The sequence below is a fragment of the Mus caroli genome, unplaced genomic scaffold (assembly GCF_978045245.1).
Source record: "Mus caroli unplaced genomic scaffold, Mus_caroli_1 scaffold_3, whole genome shotgun sequence".
Classification (NCBI taxonomy): domain Eukaryota; kingdom Metazoa; phylum Chordata; class Mammalia; order Rodentia; family Muridae; genus Mus; species Mus caroli.
The window spans coordinates 6,038,942-6,058,945 of record NW_028227258.1 but is presented as its reverse complement, the minus strand read 5'-3'; the positions used below and the strand labels follow the sequence as shown (position 1 = coordinate 6,058,945).

At 45.1% G+C, this 20,004-nt stretch overlaps 2 protein-coding genes and 3 non-coding genes across 5 annotated transcripts in view; all 5 read right to left on the bottom strand.

Moving 5' to 3' along the window:
• Positions 1-6,364, bottom strand: part of Msh4 (mutS homolog 4) — a 53,933-nt gene extending 47,569 nt beyond the window's left edge. Inside the window, exon 1 of the mRNA XM_021158083.3 lies at positions 5,944-6,364. Within this exon, the coding sequence (XP_021013742.2) occupies positions 5,944-6,115 (172 nt within the window). The 5' untranslated portion in view covers positions 6,116-6,364. The remainder of the gene's footprint in view (positions 1-5,943) is intronic.
• Positions 6,365-7,497: 1,133 nt separating this feature from the next.
• Rabggtb (Rab geranylgeranyltransferase subunit beta) lies at positions 7,498-13,512 on the bottom strand. The gene is made up of 9 exons (XM_085835379.1): positions 13,433-13,512; positions 12,404-12,511; positions 11,169-11,366; positions 10,759-10,864; positions 10,019-10,071; positions 9,823-9,933; positions 9,262-9,387; positions 8,249-8,398; positions 7,498-7,941 (listed from the first exon to the last, which is right to left on the bottom strand). Exons 1-9 carry the CDS (start codon positions 13,433-13,435, stop codon positions 7,801-7,803), a joined length of 996 nt encoding a protein of 331 aa, XP_085691505.1. The 5' UTR covers positions 13,436-13,512; the 3' UTR covers positions 7,498-7,800.
• Positions 11,050-11,120, bottom strand: LOC115030714 (small nucleolar RNA SNORD45). The gene has a single exon (XR_003836312.1). It is a non-coding gene; the product is annotated as a small nucleolar RNA SNORD45 (small nucleolar RNA).
• LOC115030713 (small nucleolar RNA SNORD45) lies at positions 12,098-12,178 on the bottom strand. Its single transcript, XR_003836311.1, has one exon. It is a non-coding gene; the product is annotated as a small nucleolar RNA SNORD45 (small nucleolar RNA).
• Positions 12,628-12,707, bottom strand: LOC115030712 (small nucleolar RNA SNORD45). Its single transcript, XR_003836310.1, has one exon. It is a non-coding gene; the product is annotated as a small nucleolar RNA SNORD45 (small nucleolar RNA).
• Positions 13,513-20,004: the final 6,492 nt, after the last annotated feature.

Genomic DNA, 20,004 nt, shown 5'->3' with positions numbered 1-20,004 from the left:
AGAAGGCCTCCTCAGGAAAAGATCTTCTTAACTCAAAAATTGATAATTGTGGAAACTCTGATGATGGACTGAATTTTAACAAAAATCACTCAGATAGAGGAATGGCCCATTACCCTAATGAGAATTGGTCCTCTTGCGAATCTCCCGCTCCACCCACAGTCACCACTTCGGGAGGTGCTACGCATAGGGACACACGGCTAATTGAGTTAGAATTTGAAATTAAGCTTCAGAGGCTGACTAATGAACTTCGGGAACTAAAAAAGATCTCAGAAGCGGAGAAGAGTAACTCTTCTGTAGTTCACCAGGTGCCGCTAGAAAGAGTTGTTAGTCAGACTCGTGGGAAAGGACAGAATTCGTCTAATACGCTGGCCTTTCCTGTGGTCGAGGCAGTTGATCAGCAAGATGCTAGGACCAGACATTACCAGATCTTGGATTTCAAGTTGTTAAAAGAGTTAAAGGCAGCTGTTGTGCAATATGGTCCTTCAGCCCCATTCACTCAAGCATTACTGGACACAGTGGCGGAGTCAAACTTAACCCCCTCAGATTGGAAGACTCTGTCCAAGGCTACCCTGTCAGGAGGAGATTTTTTGCTTTGGGATTCTGAATGGCGAGACGCCAGTAAGAAAACTGCTGCTTCTAATGCTCACGCTGGTAACCCAGACTGGGATAGCAACATGCTTTTAGGAGAGGGTCCATATGAGGGACAGACAAATCAGATTGATTTTCCCGTTGCAGTGTACGTGCAAGTTGCGACAGCCGCACGCCGTGCTTGGGGAAAGTTGCCAGTTAAAGGAGATGCTAGTGGAAGTTTAGCTAGCATTCGGCAGGGTTCTGATGAACCATATCAGGACTTTGTGGACAGGCTGTTGATCTTCGCTAGTAGAATCCTTGGAAGTCCAGACACAGGTAGTCCCTTTGTTATGCAGCTGGCTTATGAGAATGCTAACGCAGCTTGCCGAGCTGCAATTCAACCGCATAAGGGACAGACAGATTTGGCGGGATATGTCCGTCTTTGCGCAGACATCGGGCCTTCCTGCGAGTTCTCGCAGGGAACCCACGCGCAAGCAATGTTCTCGAGGAAACGAGAAAATAATGCATGCTTTAATTGTGAAAGTTTGGATCATTTTAGAAGTAATTGTCCTAAGAACAAGGTCACCAAAGGCTCACCTTGCCTTTACCTTATTTGTCCTAAACTTTTTGCAAACTGACATTAAAGGTCAGTCTGCAGCGGAACGCCACTGGCACCCAGTTACTTCTAATTCTTATGCATTGGTAAAATGGAAGGACGCCCTGACTAATAAATGGAAGGGTCCAGATCCAGTCCTAATCTGGGGAAGAGGTTCGGTTTGTGTTTTTTCACGAGATGAAGATGAAGCACGGTGGCTACCAGAGAGATTAATTCGTCAGGTAGACACAGATTCTGTCTCTCCTCGTAAGTATCATTCTAAAGACTAAAATTCCTCTTGAGCTGGGAGTGGAAGCTCTCAAAAAACACTGTTTCCTCTGAGCCAATTCCCCTACAAGAGGCCGGAGATTAACTTTAGCTTTACAATTTGCATCTAAATAAAGTACCTTGACTTCTCCAAACAGAAAATTTACATTACTACACTCTAATTGTTTAGTATTCTTCCTTCTCTCAAGCAGGTCAATCTACATTCTCCAGTTCTCCGCCCCGCCCCTAAGAGCAAACAGGTGGTTCTGCTAATCTCCCTTCCAGGGACATCCCAGCATGTGGCTTTTCAGTCTAAGATAAGATTTAGATTTACCAGGAGAGCTAGGGAAGTAGAAATTTCATATATATTTACAAAGATTAGTTCTTATTTTGATAGATATAGGCTTAGTCCCTTAACTGGCCTCTGGCTTTTCACCCTTGCTGTTACTGCAAGGTGTCCTTAGTTCCTCAGGCTACTGGGAATAACAGGGATGAAGAGGAAAGACTTTCAGCTCCTATTTTAACCAAAATTAATGGTGTTAATACTGACATAATTCTTGTCTAGGCCTTGCTAAATCTGAGGTTGACAAGTCTCACATAGAGGCCTCGCAATAACTCAGAATTGCGATACTGATTCATAATCATATGAATACGGTATGGGTACCGCTTGGCGCAGGAGATCACTGCGGAGGGAAGGTCCAATTTGACCGTTTCTGAGTTCCCTGTGCGACACACCTGATTTGAAAGAGGTTGGTATCTGACTCCAGCTAAAAACCAAAATACTTACGGCTCTGCCTCCCCTCCCCAAAAGATACCAAGAGCCACAGATGTGAGTTGTTACAATACTCACGGGAGGAATCAGGTTAATGTCCACCCAAGTCAAGGTTAAAGGCCCACTCATCTACGGATGAAAAAAATCATTTGATCACCTCTGTTAAGCATTGCCTATTTAAACTTAATTAATAGGGGGGAGAGAGATTGGAGACTTTGCTGTCGTAAGGGCAAGCCCTTCACTGCCTCCCACCCAAAAAATAAAAAAGCCAATTGGCCTTGTACTAGGAGCCAGCCAGTCTTAATCTCTTCTCACTGTTCCCCTGCCTGTCACCCAAAATTGTGGATAATTATCAGTTCAGTGTTATTCTAAAATTGTTTAGCTAAACTCAGCCAGGGTTCCAACGCCCTACTTAAAAGGCAAACAGGTGGCTACCTATTCAGCACTAATTAGCATTATAAAGTCAGAGCCTACAGCCCAGTGCTGGTATTTCAGTCAGTGCTTTTAAGACAGTCTCAGCCAGATACAGTTTACCATTAGAATAGTTAGGGAATCCCACGGAAATAGGTTTTTTCTTTAGCCCTAGGAACTCAGGCAGAACTATTGAACATAGATAATTTTTCTGCCACAGGCCACCCCTTTTTTTTATTTTTGTTTTGTTATCTAATGGGGGGAAATGTGGCCTCCCTTCCCCCCAGCCTGGAACCTGCCTGCTCAAGGGTGGAGCTACCGGCTCATTGGTCCTGCCACGCCCACTGCTGGAACCTGCCTCTGCTGCCTGGAGGCACACACGTGTTCGTCCTGCTACTGGACCCTGAGTTACTTGGCGGGAAATTGGGTTCCCTCCCCCTTCCTTTATAAACTGAGTGTCTGGAAATATTAAATTGAGTCTTGATCAGAGTTTTGTCTTGACTCCATTGTTTCTTCCGCCCCGTCTAGTTACCTCTCTTTCAGCCTGAACTGCCATTCTCAGTGAACCGTTCGTGTTGTGGACCGCGGGCGGGCCGCAACATGCTAACACAGAAGTTCCAAACAGACAAACAAGCAAATGAAAAAACATGGCTTGACCTCCACATCGTATGTCTGAGCCCTCCTTACACTATCCACAGCTTCCTGGACCAAGCCCTTTCCTCTGCCTTAAGTGCTGGCCTACAGTGTTCCATGCTTTTAAAACTTCACTACTACATGGACATTTTATTTTCCCTGGCCTCTCATCTGTTCTCCCTGTTCCTGCTTGTGGAGAGCTTTTTGGGGTGCCACTTGGCAGGAGTCTGACATTGGCCAAGGACTGGGAAATGGGCTTCAGACAGGAATCTGACATTGGCCATGACGAGGAAGTAAGCTCAGGCAGGAATCTGACATTAGGGCATGATAAGGAAGTAAGTTTTGGCAAGAATCTAACTTTAGGCTATAATAGGGAAGTAGGGCAAGGCAGGAATTTTAATCTTAGGGTGGAAAAGAAGAAGTAGGCTTCAGGCAAGATTTGGGGCTTGGACAAGGAAGTGGGCTCAAGTATTTTGGTCATTCTGACAATCCTTTTTAAACAACTGTCTGGAGAGTGATCACAGGACTTCACTTATTGCCTTGCTAGTTCCTTATTGTACTGCTTGCCCAAAATACTTGCATGTAATTAAAACAGTATTAAAAGCAGACTGGGAAAATTAAATTTGCCTTCAGTCTCAGAATTGACTGGGGTCATGCTACAATGTTGTGTCTTTTTTCTTTTTAATCCTCACTCCCGTGCTGGGGAACCTGTTGACTGACTGAGTGGGCTTGGTCACCCGTTGAAATTCATTTCCTGATGACTTTCAAGCTTTCACTTACAGCCTTCACTCATCTAACACACTACACAAGTGGAGAACATTCCAGTTCCAGCAGAGAGCAAATGTCTAGGCTTTGTGGGCCACACAGTCACTGTCAAGGGCTCAACTCTGGCAGTGAAGTAGGGGTTCAGCCTAGGTAGTGTATAAATCAATGAAAACAGCTCTAGTTTTTCAAAATAATTTCTATATATTGGAATTTGAATTACATGTGCCAGGAAATAATGTCTTTTAAATTTTTCTCAACCCTCTAAAAACTTAAAAGTAGCTGGACTCAGTTCCTCATGCCTTTAATCCCAGCGCTGAGGAGGCAGAGGCAGGTGGACCTCTGAGTTCCGGAATACAGAATAAACTCTGCCTTGAAATAACAAAAGAAGCAACAAAACAACAATAACAAAACGAGCACTGTGAGTTCGAGGCCAGTTCCAGGACAGCAAGAGTTACATACAGAGACTTTATCTCTAAGAAAAACTTAAAAGTTAGATGTTAGAGATGTGGCTCAGTGGTTAAGAGCGCCTGCTGTACAGCCATACAACAGAGTCCAGATCCAAGCTTGTTACCCATCTGACAATCAGGGCACAGGGCCTTCCTACCACAGAGATTGCCTCAAAAGGATAAGGCAGAGAGCAATTAGGGGAGACTCCTGATCTTCATCTGGTAGAAAACAGCACACATTCATTAAATACTCAAGATCATACATCACCCAGGCACAGTGCCCATGTCTACATGCAAAATAAGTGGGTCTGTCTTGTACAAGGCTCAGGTCCCTGCGCCAGGTTCCCACTTCAGAACTGTCAGATAGGTCATCCTCATGGTAATCGGTAAGCTTTTCTCTCTCAAGTGCTTTTTACCTGATATTAAACAGAGAAGACTTCACAATTTAACTATTTCTTCCCTCACAACATCCAGCCAACTCTTCCCTCATAAAACCCACTCAGCCAACCCTGTTCTTGTAATGAACTGAACTCACCCTGAAGGACTTTTCCACCTAAGTGTACGGGCGTTTTGCCAGCGTGCATGTCTGTGCACCAGAGACCAGAAGAGGGCAGCAGAGTTACAGACAGTGGTCAGTCTCCATGTGGGAACTGGTGGTTGGAACACTAAACCTCTGAAACAGACTAGCTACTTCCCTTAACGGGTGAGCCATCTATTTGACCCCAGACTTGATAAGATGTTCACTTTAACCTGTTATCATTCCATTCTAGAACCTAAAGAGTAAAACCCGTCAGCCAAAGCTCAGCTCTCCACTATTAGAAAACTTACACACAATCTCCCATATATTCACTATATATTTTAAGTAGGGGACCATCAAGATGATTCAACGAATAGAGAGGCATTACCCAACAAGCCTGACTCAGACCTTAGTTGGATTCCCAGAGCCCTCTTGGTGGACGTGGAGTTTTCTCCGGAAAGTCATCCTTTGACCTCTACACCCACCCCTTGCACACTCATATACTCATAGAGGGGAAAAAAGGGAAACTTTTTTTTTTAGGAAAAAAGGTTAAAGGCCAGACATGGTGGTATAATCCAGTACTCAAGAGGCTAAGGCAAGAGGATTGCTAAGAGTCTCCAGCCAGGCTTTCCTACTAAAGAGCTTCAGGGCAGCCTGAGCCATAGAAAACCTGCCTTTTAAAACGAAACAAGAGGTTAAGGCTTTACATGGGGATACTAGATGGGTTCCCCTTCCTTTCACGTCTTAATGAAACCGTTGTGAAGAGTCAAGACTTTCTCCCGTGTTTTGATTGGTTTGAAATTGTGTCGCCCAGGCTGGCCTTGAAGCGTAGTCGCCAGTGTTGGGATTAAAGACACAAACCACTCCCAGCATGAGGGACTGTGGAATCCTGGCTAGACTGCTTTCTCCGGCAGGGCGCCGAGGACAGCGCCCGCCCGGGGAGGTGACCAGTGAGCCGGGGCCTTGCCTGGCGCGGACGCCGGCGCTGGACTGCTGCTGCTGCTGCTCCTGTCGGCCATGGCGCCTTCCGTGCTCGGCCTGGACGCGGAGGCCAGGGTCCTCCCGCACGGGGGGGCATCCCTCCGCGACGGCGTCCAGCGTGGGGAACTGGAAAGAGATGCAGCCTCCTGCCTCAGCATCTCTCGGGCCTTTCTGACTCCCAAGGTTCTGCGCGCGTGGCTTCGAGCACTCCAGGGCTAGAGGCCGCACCGCTGACAAGGCGGAAGGCTAGGCGCATGCGCAGTGCTGTAATCGCGCAGGCGCAGGAACAAGCAGCACATGATGCACACGGCGCAGGCGCAGTTCAGGGGTGAGCAGCGAGTTTCTCACCTTTTGAATCCAGGGTTGTGCCGTTTTATTCTCATCACGTGATTCTGGAAGCTGTAAGCCTCCTCACTCCTTAGGTATCAGGCTCAACAATTTATAGCCCACTAACAACCTGGGTTGTCAACAGTTCACTTTGAAGGGGACCTTTCTGAGGACTGAGCGCTGGGTATTGCATATTTAATACACCCCAGTTACACTTACCTCATGTGCCCAATGTCTAAGAAAGTCTTCGCTCACAGTTGTACACATGGCATAGTACTGGACAGAGAGCACAACACGGGCGAGACCACATTAACAGTTAAAAACAGCACTTCTCAACTGTCCTGTTTTGCACTGCAGTTTTGCACATAGGGTAAAAACTACAGTCTTGCTCAAAACCCTTGGGAAGCTCTTTACAATTAACACATAAAACAACTTCTAGGTGACAGAACTGAGGATAAATGTTCTCCAGCAAATAGGGCATTCACACTACCTAAAAACCCTAGCGTGTAGTGTAGTTTGAGCAGGAAAAGCCCCTGTAGATAACTTAGGGAGGGAAGCAGCTTGTCTTAAGTAGGTGTGGTCTTCAAGGAACATGTCTGCCTGCCCTCGTAATTGACTAAACCTTTGACTCTTTTAAGCCAGCCCTAAATTTCAAGAGTTGCGTGTTGGTCACAGCATGTCTTCACAGAAATATAACACTGTAGACATGTAGACTGTATTAGTTATGTGTAGCCTCAATGTGATAGCAATGCTTCAGCAACCATCAGGAGACATAGTAAAACACACTTGGAGATCCCCATGAAAGATGCGGAGTTCCAGTGCAATGTAGGGAAGATGCTCCCTTCCTTAAATATTAGGGGCAGAGGTCCTCAATAGTAAAAGTTACCTCTCCAGTAACTCTGACCCAGGAGCAGCTATAGACTTGAGTCAAAATGACATTTATGCCATCACTATTCACGCAAGCTGCAACCCACCCAGAGTAACCACATTCAAACCCTGAGACAACACCTCACAGGGCCCCCATCAAGAGACAACACCTACAGCCATTATGGAGTGGACCAATTCTTTGGGATTGACTTTCAGGATCTGAGAAATCCAAACCAACAGCAGACTGGAGTTCCCTGAAAAATGTACCCTCAGCCCCAACTAAATAAGGTGTTCACACTTCTAAAGTGTTTCAGTTCTAAATAAAAAGCTATATACACAACAGCCACTCGATTTTGACCTTTATTTAAATCATGAGTTTCACTCATCACTTTTATTAACAGAAATCACTTCCCATCATTGTTACAAGAAAATAGGACCTGGGGAGGCATCAGTTAAATACTAGCTCTAAACAGGACTAACAAAACTGGACTCAGAAGACTAAAGATCTAAATACAACATATTTATTTTACAATACTTATATAATTTATCATTAGCATATGAAATACAAAATATTAAGTCACGTCTAGGTTTGATAAACACTTCCAATACAGCAATTCATATTGCACACTAGAGCATCGTTCCCACCTGACTAGCTCACTAGTTCAGGCTGGACATTCACCCTCTGAAGCACTTCTTCCGGCATGCAGAAGACAGGGCTAACAGGCTTGATCTGCTCTTCTCCCAGAAGCGACAAGCCAGCAATGCCAAATAAGGTGTGGAAGGGATCCACCTGTGGGAAGTTCACAAACGAGGAACAGGCTCAGTCGTCTGTCCATAGTCAAGTATATTTTGAATACCACTTTAAAAGTTTTTGAAGTATCTCTAATACTAGACCTCATAAACAATTATCACTACAAGAAATTTCTATCAGTTCTAGCCTGTTACACATTTTAAAAAAACACCCAAGGCATCCCCCCCCCCACCCCCGCAACCTTTGGACTATTTTTGCAGGGCACTATTTTTTAGTACATTAGAAATGCCTATAACCATGAAAGTCAATCAACAACGACAAACTGCAAAGCCAGAATCGTACTGACCATATCTCCTGGTCTATCTGCAAATCCTCCCGTCTCTTCATCTTGACACGCTAAGATGAAACTTCGAAGCTTTTCTCTGTCAATCCAGTGAAGTCTCCCGATGATCTTTAGGGAGGCCAACACCCACCATGAGTAGCACACATCTGGTAACTAGAAGGGGGAGGGGAAGCCAGTAAGAAGCTGCTTCTACTTCACCATTGTATTCTCTCAGATTTAACGGATTCTTTTTTAAAATGTCTAATCCCGTGTTCCCAGAAATAATTGTGGGGCAAGCTGAGACTACCTCCCATTTGTCTCTCACACCACCTCAACACTGTAGCTGGCAAACGATTTACAATCCTACTCAGTGCAGAGCTAAGGTCATGGGTGAAACCCATGGGATAAGATGTTCTAGGCAGACCATTTTCCAGGTAGACACTCATCTGCTGAGACTTCATAAAAGCTTCAGCCCCTACAAGTCAGCCTAAATAATCTATATTTAACCAACAGGCACATGCAGATATCCTCGTTTCTAGGTTTCAGCCCAACAGTTCAGTTACTGGCTTAAACTCGGGCCCTGTTGAGATGCTTTCTGTGGGGGGAATACTTCCCCAGGGCTCATCATCACAAATAAAACCAGCACATACTAATTCTCTCTGCCCCTGTCACAAAGCAAGCTCCACACAGTAACTAGTTATAGATCTGGAGCTCAGACTCGCAGCATGTCAAGTGTTCACAATCCACTTGTTTATTAATTGGCGAGGCCCCCCTAATAGAGCTGGCTGGCTTCAAACGAAGACCTCTTGCCTGTGCCTCCAGGTGATGCAGTTAAACTAAAAGCAGGGCCACCCCCAACCTCAGAGTTGCTTCTGAGCATCTGTACATGTCCCAAGGCAGAAATGAATTCAGAGTCAATCAGACTCCAAGCTCTCTCCTTAAGGGATCTTACAACTATACCTGAGAAACCCCTTAGTTCTAAGCACACAGCACCACGAACGCCAGGTTATAGCATAAAGAGCCACTATAGATAATACCTTCTCGGGTCTTCCATTGAGTCCGCCTGAGGGCAACTGCCGTTCACAAAGCCACCAACCAAGTAGGTCGGAGTTCACTTGGTGCAACTGACTAGTTATGGCCAGGAATCCTGTGCAACAATAGATCTAAAATTACAGACATAAAGTACACAGGTATAGTTTAACAGTAAATGACAGACACTACCAAAATTACTAAAGCTCCATCTTTGTTCTCAGGTTGTATTATTAGGTTCAATGCAACAGTGAAATGCTATACTTAAGCACAATGTTCTCTGCACTGGGTAAGGTCAGTTCATCTGTACGAATAGAATAAGGTCAGGCTCATGCCTCCAATCCCAGCATGTAGCAAGCCCCCTGAGGACATCCTGGACTACATACACAGGAAGCCTCAAGGTCAGTTAACAGCACAGAATGTAGATCCCACATAAACAGACAAATGCCAATAAGGAGCACGGGTGTTTACTTAGGATGAAGTTGTGTAGACCCAGCATATGCACAAAACTCAGTAAGGTGTGGCCATTCACAACACAAAACCCCTATAAACTTTAATTGCAAAATTACCTGCCCAGCGTGAGATTCAGAGCCTGGTCTGCACCCAAATCCACCATCAAAGTTCATGCAGGACAAAACAAACTCAATCGCCTTTTCCACATTAATAGCATCAAGCTTGCCCTATGAAGAGAAAGGAAGCAGCCTATTACAGCTACCTAGCACTCGGTGTTTAATCTGGTCCTTTAACACAACAGTCAAAGCTTACCAAAAGAGCCAAAGTTGCAACCGCACAAAATGAGAATCTTGTATCAATTTCTCCTAAAAGACAAAAAGAGCCAAGGCAGACATGTAAATGCTACCAAGCCCCCTAAGAACAAAACCTGTACAACCCATTAAACTCCCCAAAGCCAAGACTAACAATGCTCACTAGGAGGCAGTCCCCCAACTTCTGAGGAAACCAGCTAGGCAAATAGAAAGCAATAGCCTAAGTAGCTTATTACAAGGGCCCAGAAAAGAAAGGACCCTACAAAATGGAAGGATTATGCCCCCCCCTCCCCTTTCAGGCTAGTAATTTAGTAACATAATCAACACCTTGCTTTATAAAAGGTTCACATCCCACAAAGCAGCTGGTCTCAGGACTGCATTTTGTTCCACCCCAGATTATCTAAATTAATCAAAGGAAAAGTTTTCCATCTCCCAACTCAAGATATTTACTAATTTGACAAACTTAGAGACCTCCTCAGGTCTTTACCTTCAGGGAGGTTAATTATTATTGGAGATAAATATTGGAGATAAAACTTGAACCTACCTTATCTTTTAGTGTGGCGTGCTGACAAGCCAGCATGGGGCATGCTGGGACTTCCAGCAGGCCATTTTATTCCAGTTAGACCAACTGCTTAGTGGGACCTGAAAAGACGGAACAACTTGAAATCTTATGATTACTACACCAAGACAAAAAGATGTTCTGAGTAGGAGTAGCTGACAAAAACTGCAAACTGGCCTTACCCCAAATGTCTCCAGCAAAGGAGCCATCTTCTTTCTGTAGGCTCTGAACATAGGCCACAACCTTATCTACGTTGATAACATGAACACTGTCATACAGAGTAAGAATCTGAAAGACAAGCGGGTGTCGCATGTTTGTCCTGGATCAGAGTCACCCACCAGGCCCTCTCAAGACTTCATGTTCCCTTGATAAGGTAAGAAACAGGTAGGCTTTAAATATCCTCTGGCTCTTCATTGAAACCAAATTTGAACTGGACTGCGCTTCAGTTAACATACACATGGAGTCCACCTTCCAAGGTCTCAGTGTCATTTGTGACTTGCATCAGGTTAGCATTCAGCTAATACATGCCATGACATCACTGACCTGTGGGACAGACTTCACAGGGAAGTGGCAAGGTTTCACAAGGGCTCACCTGGACAGCACTGAGCGTGTACAGAAGGTGGGGGTCGTGCCCAATGCTAGCACTTATTCCCCCACACTCATGCTGGCACGACTTGATAAACACCAGGATTTCTTCTCTGTTCATGCGATGAAGCTGTCCCATGAGGTCCATCACAGTCAGGCCCCAATAGACACCGCTCATTCTCAGGTATTCAGACATGCAGTATTCCTAGGAGAAGCATCTCAGATTTGCCACTCTGATTTTACATAACCCACCTCGACCTAAGTGAACAACTTGTAAGGCTTTAGAGTGGCGGTTGCCGACCCTTTGGGTCCAACATTCTGATTCCTAACAGCGAAACTAGTTATGAAGTTGCAACAAAAGTTATCTCATGGTTGGAGATCGCCACAACACGCAGAACGCAGAACTGTTAGGAAAGGTCACAGCAGCAAGAAGATTGAGAACCAATACTTTTAGACTCCAAGTGCCAACCTCAGGTGTATTAACCCAAAGCAGTATTGATTCCTGTTTACTAAGCATCAATTACTGCATTCTACAAATGAAGTCTATGAATTCGGAAAGATAAATGACGCTAAAGATGGAAACCAAATGAAGCATTACCTCACAAGCATTCATTCAGGTGAAGGTCTCACTGGCGGGCTGCCAAACCAAACCCAAAAGGACCAGGTGCACAGTTGGCAGGAAGGCCACACATTCGGGCCTATGATTCCCACTAACTGAAAAGTTGTAAAGACAGCCAAATGCCCCGCTCACTAAGACACAGAGCTGCTGCACAAATACTTTTACCCAAATGACTCCTCCTTGGAGGGGCTCCCACAGCTTGGGCCTTCTCAAACTCAGCCACCCTTGCTTGCTGCTGGCATCACAGGTGTGTGGTAACTTCCCCTGCCACCATTTCCCCAGGCACACCATTACATCAAGTTTAGGTAAAACCTTTTCAAGTCTCAGCGTAATTCTAGAGCTAAAGTGTTATGACACATCAGCGAATTCAGATAATACATGCCAACACATCATTGACCTTCAAGGTTTTACCACAGACAGAAAGGAGCAAACCCCTTCTACCTACACCCTGCACTTCCGCCCTTTATGTACCAGTACATAATGACTGATGTGGTCAAATATCAACCTCTGATATACAAGGTACATTTTTAAATCAGGCCTCAATTATTATTATACTAATAAGTATTATACTTATTGCTGTTACTCTTAGAAACCTTTCAACGGAAAAAAAAAATCATACGCACATAATCATCTTTCTTTGAGCCATAGGAGGCAATATAATCGGCATGCTTCTCCAGCAACAGGGTGTCAGGCGCATCTGACTTGATAGTAACGTCTTTCTGCTGTGTGCCCTTTCAAGAAAAAAAAAAAGCAGAGATTCCATCCTTACTTACAAGGTTTCCATTCACCATCCTGAAATCGTGACATCTCAGACTCACACATAGCCAGATCATAGTAATTTTTTTTTCAGGTCTCAGAGTAATTCTAGAGCTAAAGTGGTTTATAATCAACTTTAGATTCAGAATACATGCCAGCTCATCATTGACCCGAATCTTGACGCTTATCTTTTGAGTTATGCCGTAAATACACACACACTCTGGCTTAACAAGCTTGACACTTCAGCGCACCTTTCTACAGTCTTCACATGCTAACCCCTTTGCTAAATAATCAGACCCATTAGCTCCAAATTCAACCTTCGGATCTAAGACTCACCCAATAAGTAGGTCAAAGCAATTGCCAAAGTAAATTACTTCCTATTTATTTTATTCAGAGTCTCAGCTATGAAGCCCTGCCTGGTCTGGAAATCCCAGTGTAGATCAGGCCACTTGCTTCTGCCTCAAGCGTGATAGGATTAAAAAGGCGTGGGCCAAGGCCGACTTCCTTCCATCCCAATTAAAATGTTTAACTTTGAAAACAATATTCGTAAATGACCATGTAACCTTCAAAAAACAGGCACGCACAAGTCCCCGATGTAAAGAAAATACCAGGCGGCCCAATCCAGGAAGGCTCGCCCACGGTCCGCGGATAAGATCATACGCTTCGAGAACTGCAGAAAACGCTGAGCCATAGCTCAAGCGGCGGTCCAAATCCCCGGCCTAAGGAGGCCGAGGCAGGGGCATTACAGAGAGCTCCAGGCCAGCTTGGACCCCACAAGAATGATCGCCTTGCAGGCCCGCCTGCTCCCCTTGCTGTGCGAGCCCGCGATGCCCCGCAGCTCGACCCACCGCCCAGGCCGCCCCAGCCTCCGTGCACCGCAGCGATGGTGCTCTCACCATGTCCGACCGCCGAAAGACTGAAGCGCGCCGGAGGTCGGGGGAGTCAGGGCCCGCGCGCCTGCGCACACGCGCCCGGCCGGCCGCCCACGCCCTACGTAGCGGGCCACGCTCCGCCCGAAGGACCCCGCGGCCGCGATTTAGCCGGTCGCACTCCTGCCTGAAGGACTCCGCGGTCACGATGCAGCCGGCTACGAGTCTGCCTGAAGGACCCCATGTCGCTCAGTTTGCAAAGAGCTTTCCTAGCATTCAAGGAGCCCGGGCATTGATGTCAACCACTGCGTTCAAACCTGGAGTGCTAGTGCAGCCCTGTTATCCCAGCACTGGGAAAGCGAAGGCAGGAGGATCAATGGTCCAAATTCTCAGCTGTGTAGGCACTTGGAAGCCATCCTGAGCTCGAGTCCCTACCTCCAACACCCTCGAAGATTGATCAGCTATAGAGTGTCTGTTGCCCAGCTAATCAAAAAGCGCTACATATATTGCTATGGAAAGATCCTTTAAAGACACCAGGTGAAAATACATGCTTGGTTTGATCCCAGAAACCATTAAAATATGGTTAATTTTTCCACTCTGTACTGGTAAATTAATATGGTTTAACCTCTTCATTTTTAAACCTTTTTTAAAAGTCCTGGGCCTTGAACTCACAACTGAAAATGCTAGGCATGCGATCTCCCCCGCCCAGATTGCCTCTTCAAAGAATAAAGTATGCCTCCCCACCCTAAAGAACTATAGCTGCAATACAACTAACTAGTTATAAGTTCATTTATCACTCTAAAGCCAAGATGTCAGATACAGCCACGTGAGGGATTGGAATGTGGCCTGTCTAAACTGGAAAATGCTGTAATCGTAAAATACAAATTCTGTGCCACACTTCTCATTTTAAAGTTTGTTGGCTGCCTTCTGAATATGCTTATATTCATTTAAAAATGCTATTCTTAGCCATATTCAGATAAGCCTTTCTATGCAGAGACTCTTGGCTGCCCAAGGTTCTCGGGGAATACATCTGTTGAGGACTGACCTCTTTTTAGAGCTTAGTGACTATCATAGAAGAAGGACACAGAAAGAATATAAGAGAAAGTAATCGGAAAAGGCTGAGAAGCCTTCTTCTGGGTATGACATCCACTGCGACCTTGAATTCAGTGTGTTTATCTGCACTGGGCTTGCACATGAATGACCCTGACAAGGGTCAGTCATAGATGGGGAAGGGATTCTGGGGCCTTGCCTGTCTCTGCTGACCTAATGGGTACAGACACATATACTGAGAAAGGGGGAGTCATTCTCTTTAGATATGTGCTTGCTGGCAAGCTGACCAGGCATCGGTGGACTTCTCCAACCCCAGGGCCACACAGACAAGCCCCAGTTAAACTCAGTGAGTCACAAAATAAAAGACACGAATGTGGGAATGAGGGTTATAAGGAGGAGAAGAGGCTGATGTGTGGGAGGGAGATAAGAAATGGTAGGGAGCAAGAATAATCAGAATGTATTATACACATGCATAAAATGGTCAAAGAACAAGGGGGAGAAGCACTGTTGGCTGAAGTGATATTTTAGATATATTGGGTTAAATATATTATAAAATTAATGTAATCTATTTTCACTTTTTAAAATGTGACTTAGAAAAAAAAATTTAAAATGATCTGTAGGGCACACATATTGTTTCTGTTAAATGGTTGTCTACTTTCTCTACCCAGAGAAGTGCCTGTCACTTTGTAAGTGGTAGAAAATACCAAAATGCCAGCACCTGTAAAGCTGAGGCAGGAGGATCACAAACTTGATGCTAGCCTAGGCTGTTTAGTAAGTCTGAGGCCAGCTTGGGCTACATAGTGCAACTCTGCCCTCGAAAATAAAAGAGGGAAACCTTCATTGCTATTAAGATTTCTAAAGATCTATTTATTCTTATTTAGTATTGGCAGTTTGTCTGCCTCTGTGTGTGTGTGTGTGTGTGTGTGTGTGTGTGTGTGTGTGTGTTGCCTGAAGAGGGCAGAGAGGATGTAGAGTCCCCTGGATCTGGAATTACACACAGCTGTGAGCTGCCACGTGGATGCTAGAACTGATCCTAGCCATGGCACCACCTCTCCAGCCCATAGTTAGAACAGTTTTAATTAAGGTTCATGCTGTGAACTGTTGGAACTATAATCCTAGCTCACTAGCGTTTAGGATAGAGGCAGTGCCTAGCTGGCCTTAACGTGTTGACTGTATCATGGAGCAGTGTTCATTTCATCAATGAATGGCATTGGTTTTTATCAACTGTAGGACACAGTTGATTGCAAAGATGAGAAATGAGGAAAGAGTAGCCAGTGTCTATTAATTATCCAGACTTCCGGGATGTTACTATGATAAAATGTGTATTTCTGAATCAATGAAATAGAATAAATATGGAGCGTTTTCTGAAGTAGCAAATTTAAAGCTCTACTGTTGGGATGAGGACCAGCTAGCTCATTCTCTGCCAGTGTGAGACCCTGGGTCCATTCCCCAGCTCTTACAGGAAAAGGGCACTGGCGAAACTGTCCCTGATTTCTGATTTCTTTGCCCCATCATTTTTCATTCATTTTAATTAGAGGGAAGTTGTGACACAGGTTAATCTTGTCTGTCAGTTTGACTGGATCAGACACCACCTAAGAGACAAGCCTTGATCACTCCTAGGAGGGGTTTTCTTTTTTGTTTTTTGTTTTTCGAGAAAAGGTTTCTCTGAGTAGCTCTGGCTGTCCTGGAACTCACTCTGTAGACCAGGCTGGCCTCGAACTCAGAAATTCGCCTGCGTCTGCCTCCCAAGTGCTGGGATTAAAGGCGTGTGCCACCACACCTGGCAGGAGGGGTTTTCTTAATCAGGTTTTGGGGAAAGGCCCACACTAAATGTGAAGGCACCTCCAGTAGTAATCCAGATAAAAGGGGTGCTGCAGAAAAAGCTTTGCCTGCCTCAGTGCCTTCTCATCTTGCTGTTAAGTTTATGTTGCAGCTGCTATGGCCGACACCACAATCCTTCACTGATACCAGAACCCAGTGTTTTCAAGCTTCTATCAGACTGAAGACAACCAGATCTGCAGGAATCGTGCAGGACTCCAGCACCAGGTGCATCTTCTGAGGCATCCGACTTTGTAGAATAATCAGCCTCCAGGTATGAAGAAGACATTGTTGGATGCCCCAGGCCGTATCAGGTAAGCTAATCTTTCTAATAAATCCTGTTAATATGTATCATTTCTATTTGATTAGCTCCTCTTAAGAACCCTGATTATTTCAAAAATCTTTTTGTGTATGTGTGTGTATACATGTGCACATTGTGTGTGCCTGTGCATACATGTATATGCATGTGTGAAGGTCAGGGATCAATGTTGTTGGATGTCTTCTTCAGTCTCTCCACCTTATTTTTTGTGACAGAGTCTCTCACTAAACCTAGACCTCGTAGATTTGGCTAGACTAGATGTGATGTCAACAAGAACCAGGGATATAGCTTTCTCTGCCTCCCAAACTCTAGGATTACAGGCACACACAGCTAAACCACACTTTCCTGTGGGAACTAAGTATCCACCTAAGTCCTCATGACTATGCCACAAGTATGAACCGAGCTGTCTCATCAGACCATTAAATCTTTCTCTTTAACAGTTATTTATTTTGTGGTGTACGTGTGCACATGACAGACCATAGTGCACTTGTGGAAGTCAGAGGACATCTTGAATGAGTCTTTTCTCTCTGTCTACCACATGGGATCAACTATTGAACTCAGGTTGCCTGGCACGGTGATAATTGTCCTTCTCAATGATCCATCTCGCCAGCCCATGAATGAAGTCTTATATCTAGTGTAGGACTTCATGCTTGGATAACCAGTGCTGAAGAGAACACTCTAGGTAAGTTGCAGTTATAAAAGTAGAACTCGAACTTTGTTAATACTTTAAAAGATGGGATTGCATTAGTTAGGGCTTCCATTGCTGTGAACAGACACCATGACCAAGGCAACTCTTATAAGGGGCAACATTTAATCTGTGCTGGTTTACAGGTTCAGAGGTTCAGTCCATTATCATCAAGGTGGGAGCATCCAGGCAGGCATGGTGCTGTAGAAGGAGCTGAGATTTCTGGTTTTTTTTTTTCCAAGACAGGGTTTCTCTGTGTAGTCCTGGCTGTCCTGGAACTCACTCTGTAGACCATGCTGGCCTCAGAAATCCGCCTGCCTCTGCCTCCCTAGTGCTGGGATTAAAGGCGTGCGCCACCACGCCAGGCAGGAGCTGAGATTTCTGCATCTTGATGTGACTGCAGTCAGGATAGACTGATGATTCTTCCACACTGGGCAGAGTTTGAGCACCAGGAGCCCTCAAAGCCCACCAACACAGTGACACACTTCCTCCAACAAGGTCACATCTAAAGTAGTATCTCTCATGGGCCAAGCATATTCAAACCACTACAGAAATAAAAAGGCATTTTAAAAATATAGGAGTTCTGTCCAAGTGCTTGGAAGGTGTGGTGTGTCCTTCCTCCAGTTCTGAGTATGCTAAACAAACCCTGATGGTTTTACAACCTGTCTTGAGTCAGCACCAGGCCTTGGCACATTTTGCAACTTCCTACTTTGAGCTTTGAGAAGTTGACCGCCTACTGAGCTTGCTTTGCAACTTAATCCAGCTGAAACAAAGAATGGGTCTGTGGGGTTTGCCTATATAAACGCAGAGCTGAAATTTAAACTTTGAGCCTTGATCAGAAATCTTTGTCTTGGCTTTATCCTTCTCTTGCCCCTTTTCATTTCCAGCCCCCCTTTCAGGTATACCCAGTTCTCTGTAGCTGCTGGACAGCTACAGTGTATATGGATAGGAAGATCAGGGTTTAAGGTTACCCTGGACTACATAGAAAGTTGGAGGTAATCTGCAACATGAGATGCTGCCTCAAAAAAATAAAAACAACTTTGGAAATTAGCTGGTTTACTTAGAGTAATTTATTTTTAAATTTTACTTATTTTTTTCTTTATGCATATTAGTGTTTGCCTGAATGTATGTCCATGCATGAGGTGCATGCATTCACTGCCCACAGAGACCACAGTCATAGACATCTGTGAGAGTTGCCATGTTGGTGCTGGGAGTTGAACCCAGGTCCTCCGGAAGAGAGGCCAGTGTTCTTGGTGCTAACTGAGTTCTCCTCCAGTATAATTGTTGATGTATTCATTCTGTGTTTATGTGTATCATGTTGTTTTGTTTTGTTTTTCAAGACAGGGTTTCTCTGTGTAGCCCTGGCTGTCCTGGAGCTCTTTGTAGACCAGGCTGGCCTGGAACTCAGAAGGCGTGTGCTACCACACCCAGCATGTATTATGTTCTTGAACAGGATTCTTCATTAGTCTGGGAGCATGTGCTTAGCTACCCTGGATGGACTCACTGTCAAGGGCATTGTAGTAGATCAGTACAGGATGCCTACTTAGGCCAAAGGTTTTTTTTTTAAGATTCATTTATTTATTGTATATGAGTACACTGTAGCTGTACAGATGATTGTGAGCCATCATGTAGTTGCTGGGAATTGAACTCAGGACCTCTGCTCACTCCAGCCCTGCTTGCTCCAGCCCAAAGACTTTTATTTATTATTATATGCAAGTACACTGTAGCTGTCTTTAGACACACCAGAAGAGGGCGTCAGTTTGTCAGCTCTCATTACAGATGGTTGTGAGCCACCCTGTGGTTCCTAGAATTCAGACTCAGGACCTTTGGAAGAACAGTCAGTGCTCTTAACCACTGAGCCATCTCACAGGCCCAGGCCAAATGTCTTTTCGTGGTTCTCCAGGAAAGCTTCAGATGACAAGCGCCTTTGCCCTCACTCCTGTTCAGGCTCAGACATGGAACATACTTTAACCCCCATCTGGAGCAGCGGTGATTAGGACTGTGTTTATGGTCCATTGGATGACTGGCTACAGAAATCAGTTCTCTCCTAAGTGTGAGATGCTGCCTAGTAGATTGGTTAGTTGTCTGTGTATCTGCAAGTCCTAAGAAGTCAACACTGTTAAGTGCTCCAGGAAGCACAGCCCCACAAGGTCTGAAATCCTAGAGGCTGACTTTTGACCTTGAATAGGTTGTAGATGTAAAACTCACGCGCCTTGAGCTCTGTGGTTGTTTGAATATGCTTGGCCCATGGGAAGTGGCTATTAGGGCCTGTGTTCTTGGGCTGGAGAGCATGGAAGAGAGAGCCGACTCTCGGCTGCCTGCAAAAGCCAGTCTCCTCCTGGTTGCCTTCGGATCCAGATGTAGTACTCTTGGCTCCTTCTCCAGCATCATGTCCACAGCAGGACGCCATATTTCCTGCCATGATGATAATGGACTGAGCCTCTGAAACTATCAGCCAGCCCCAACTAAAGGCTTTCTTTTATAATATTTCCTTGGTCATGGGTCTCTTCACAGCAACGGAAACTCTAATTAAGACAAGCTCTTGGGCTGGAGAGATGGCTCAGTGGTTAAGAGCACTGATTGCTCTTCCAAAGGTCCTGAGTTCAATTCCCAGCAACCACATGGTGGCTCACAACCATCTGTAATGGGATCCAATGCCCTCTTATGGTGTGTCTGAAGACAGCTACAGTGTACTCATCATATACATGAAATAAATAAAATCTTAAA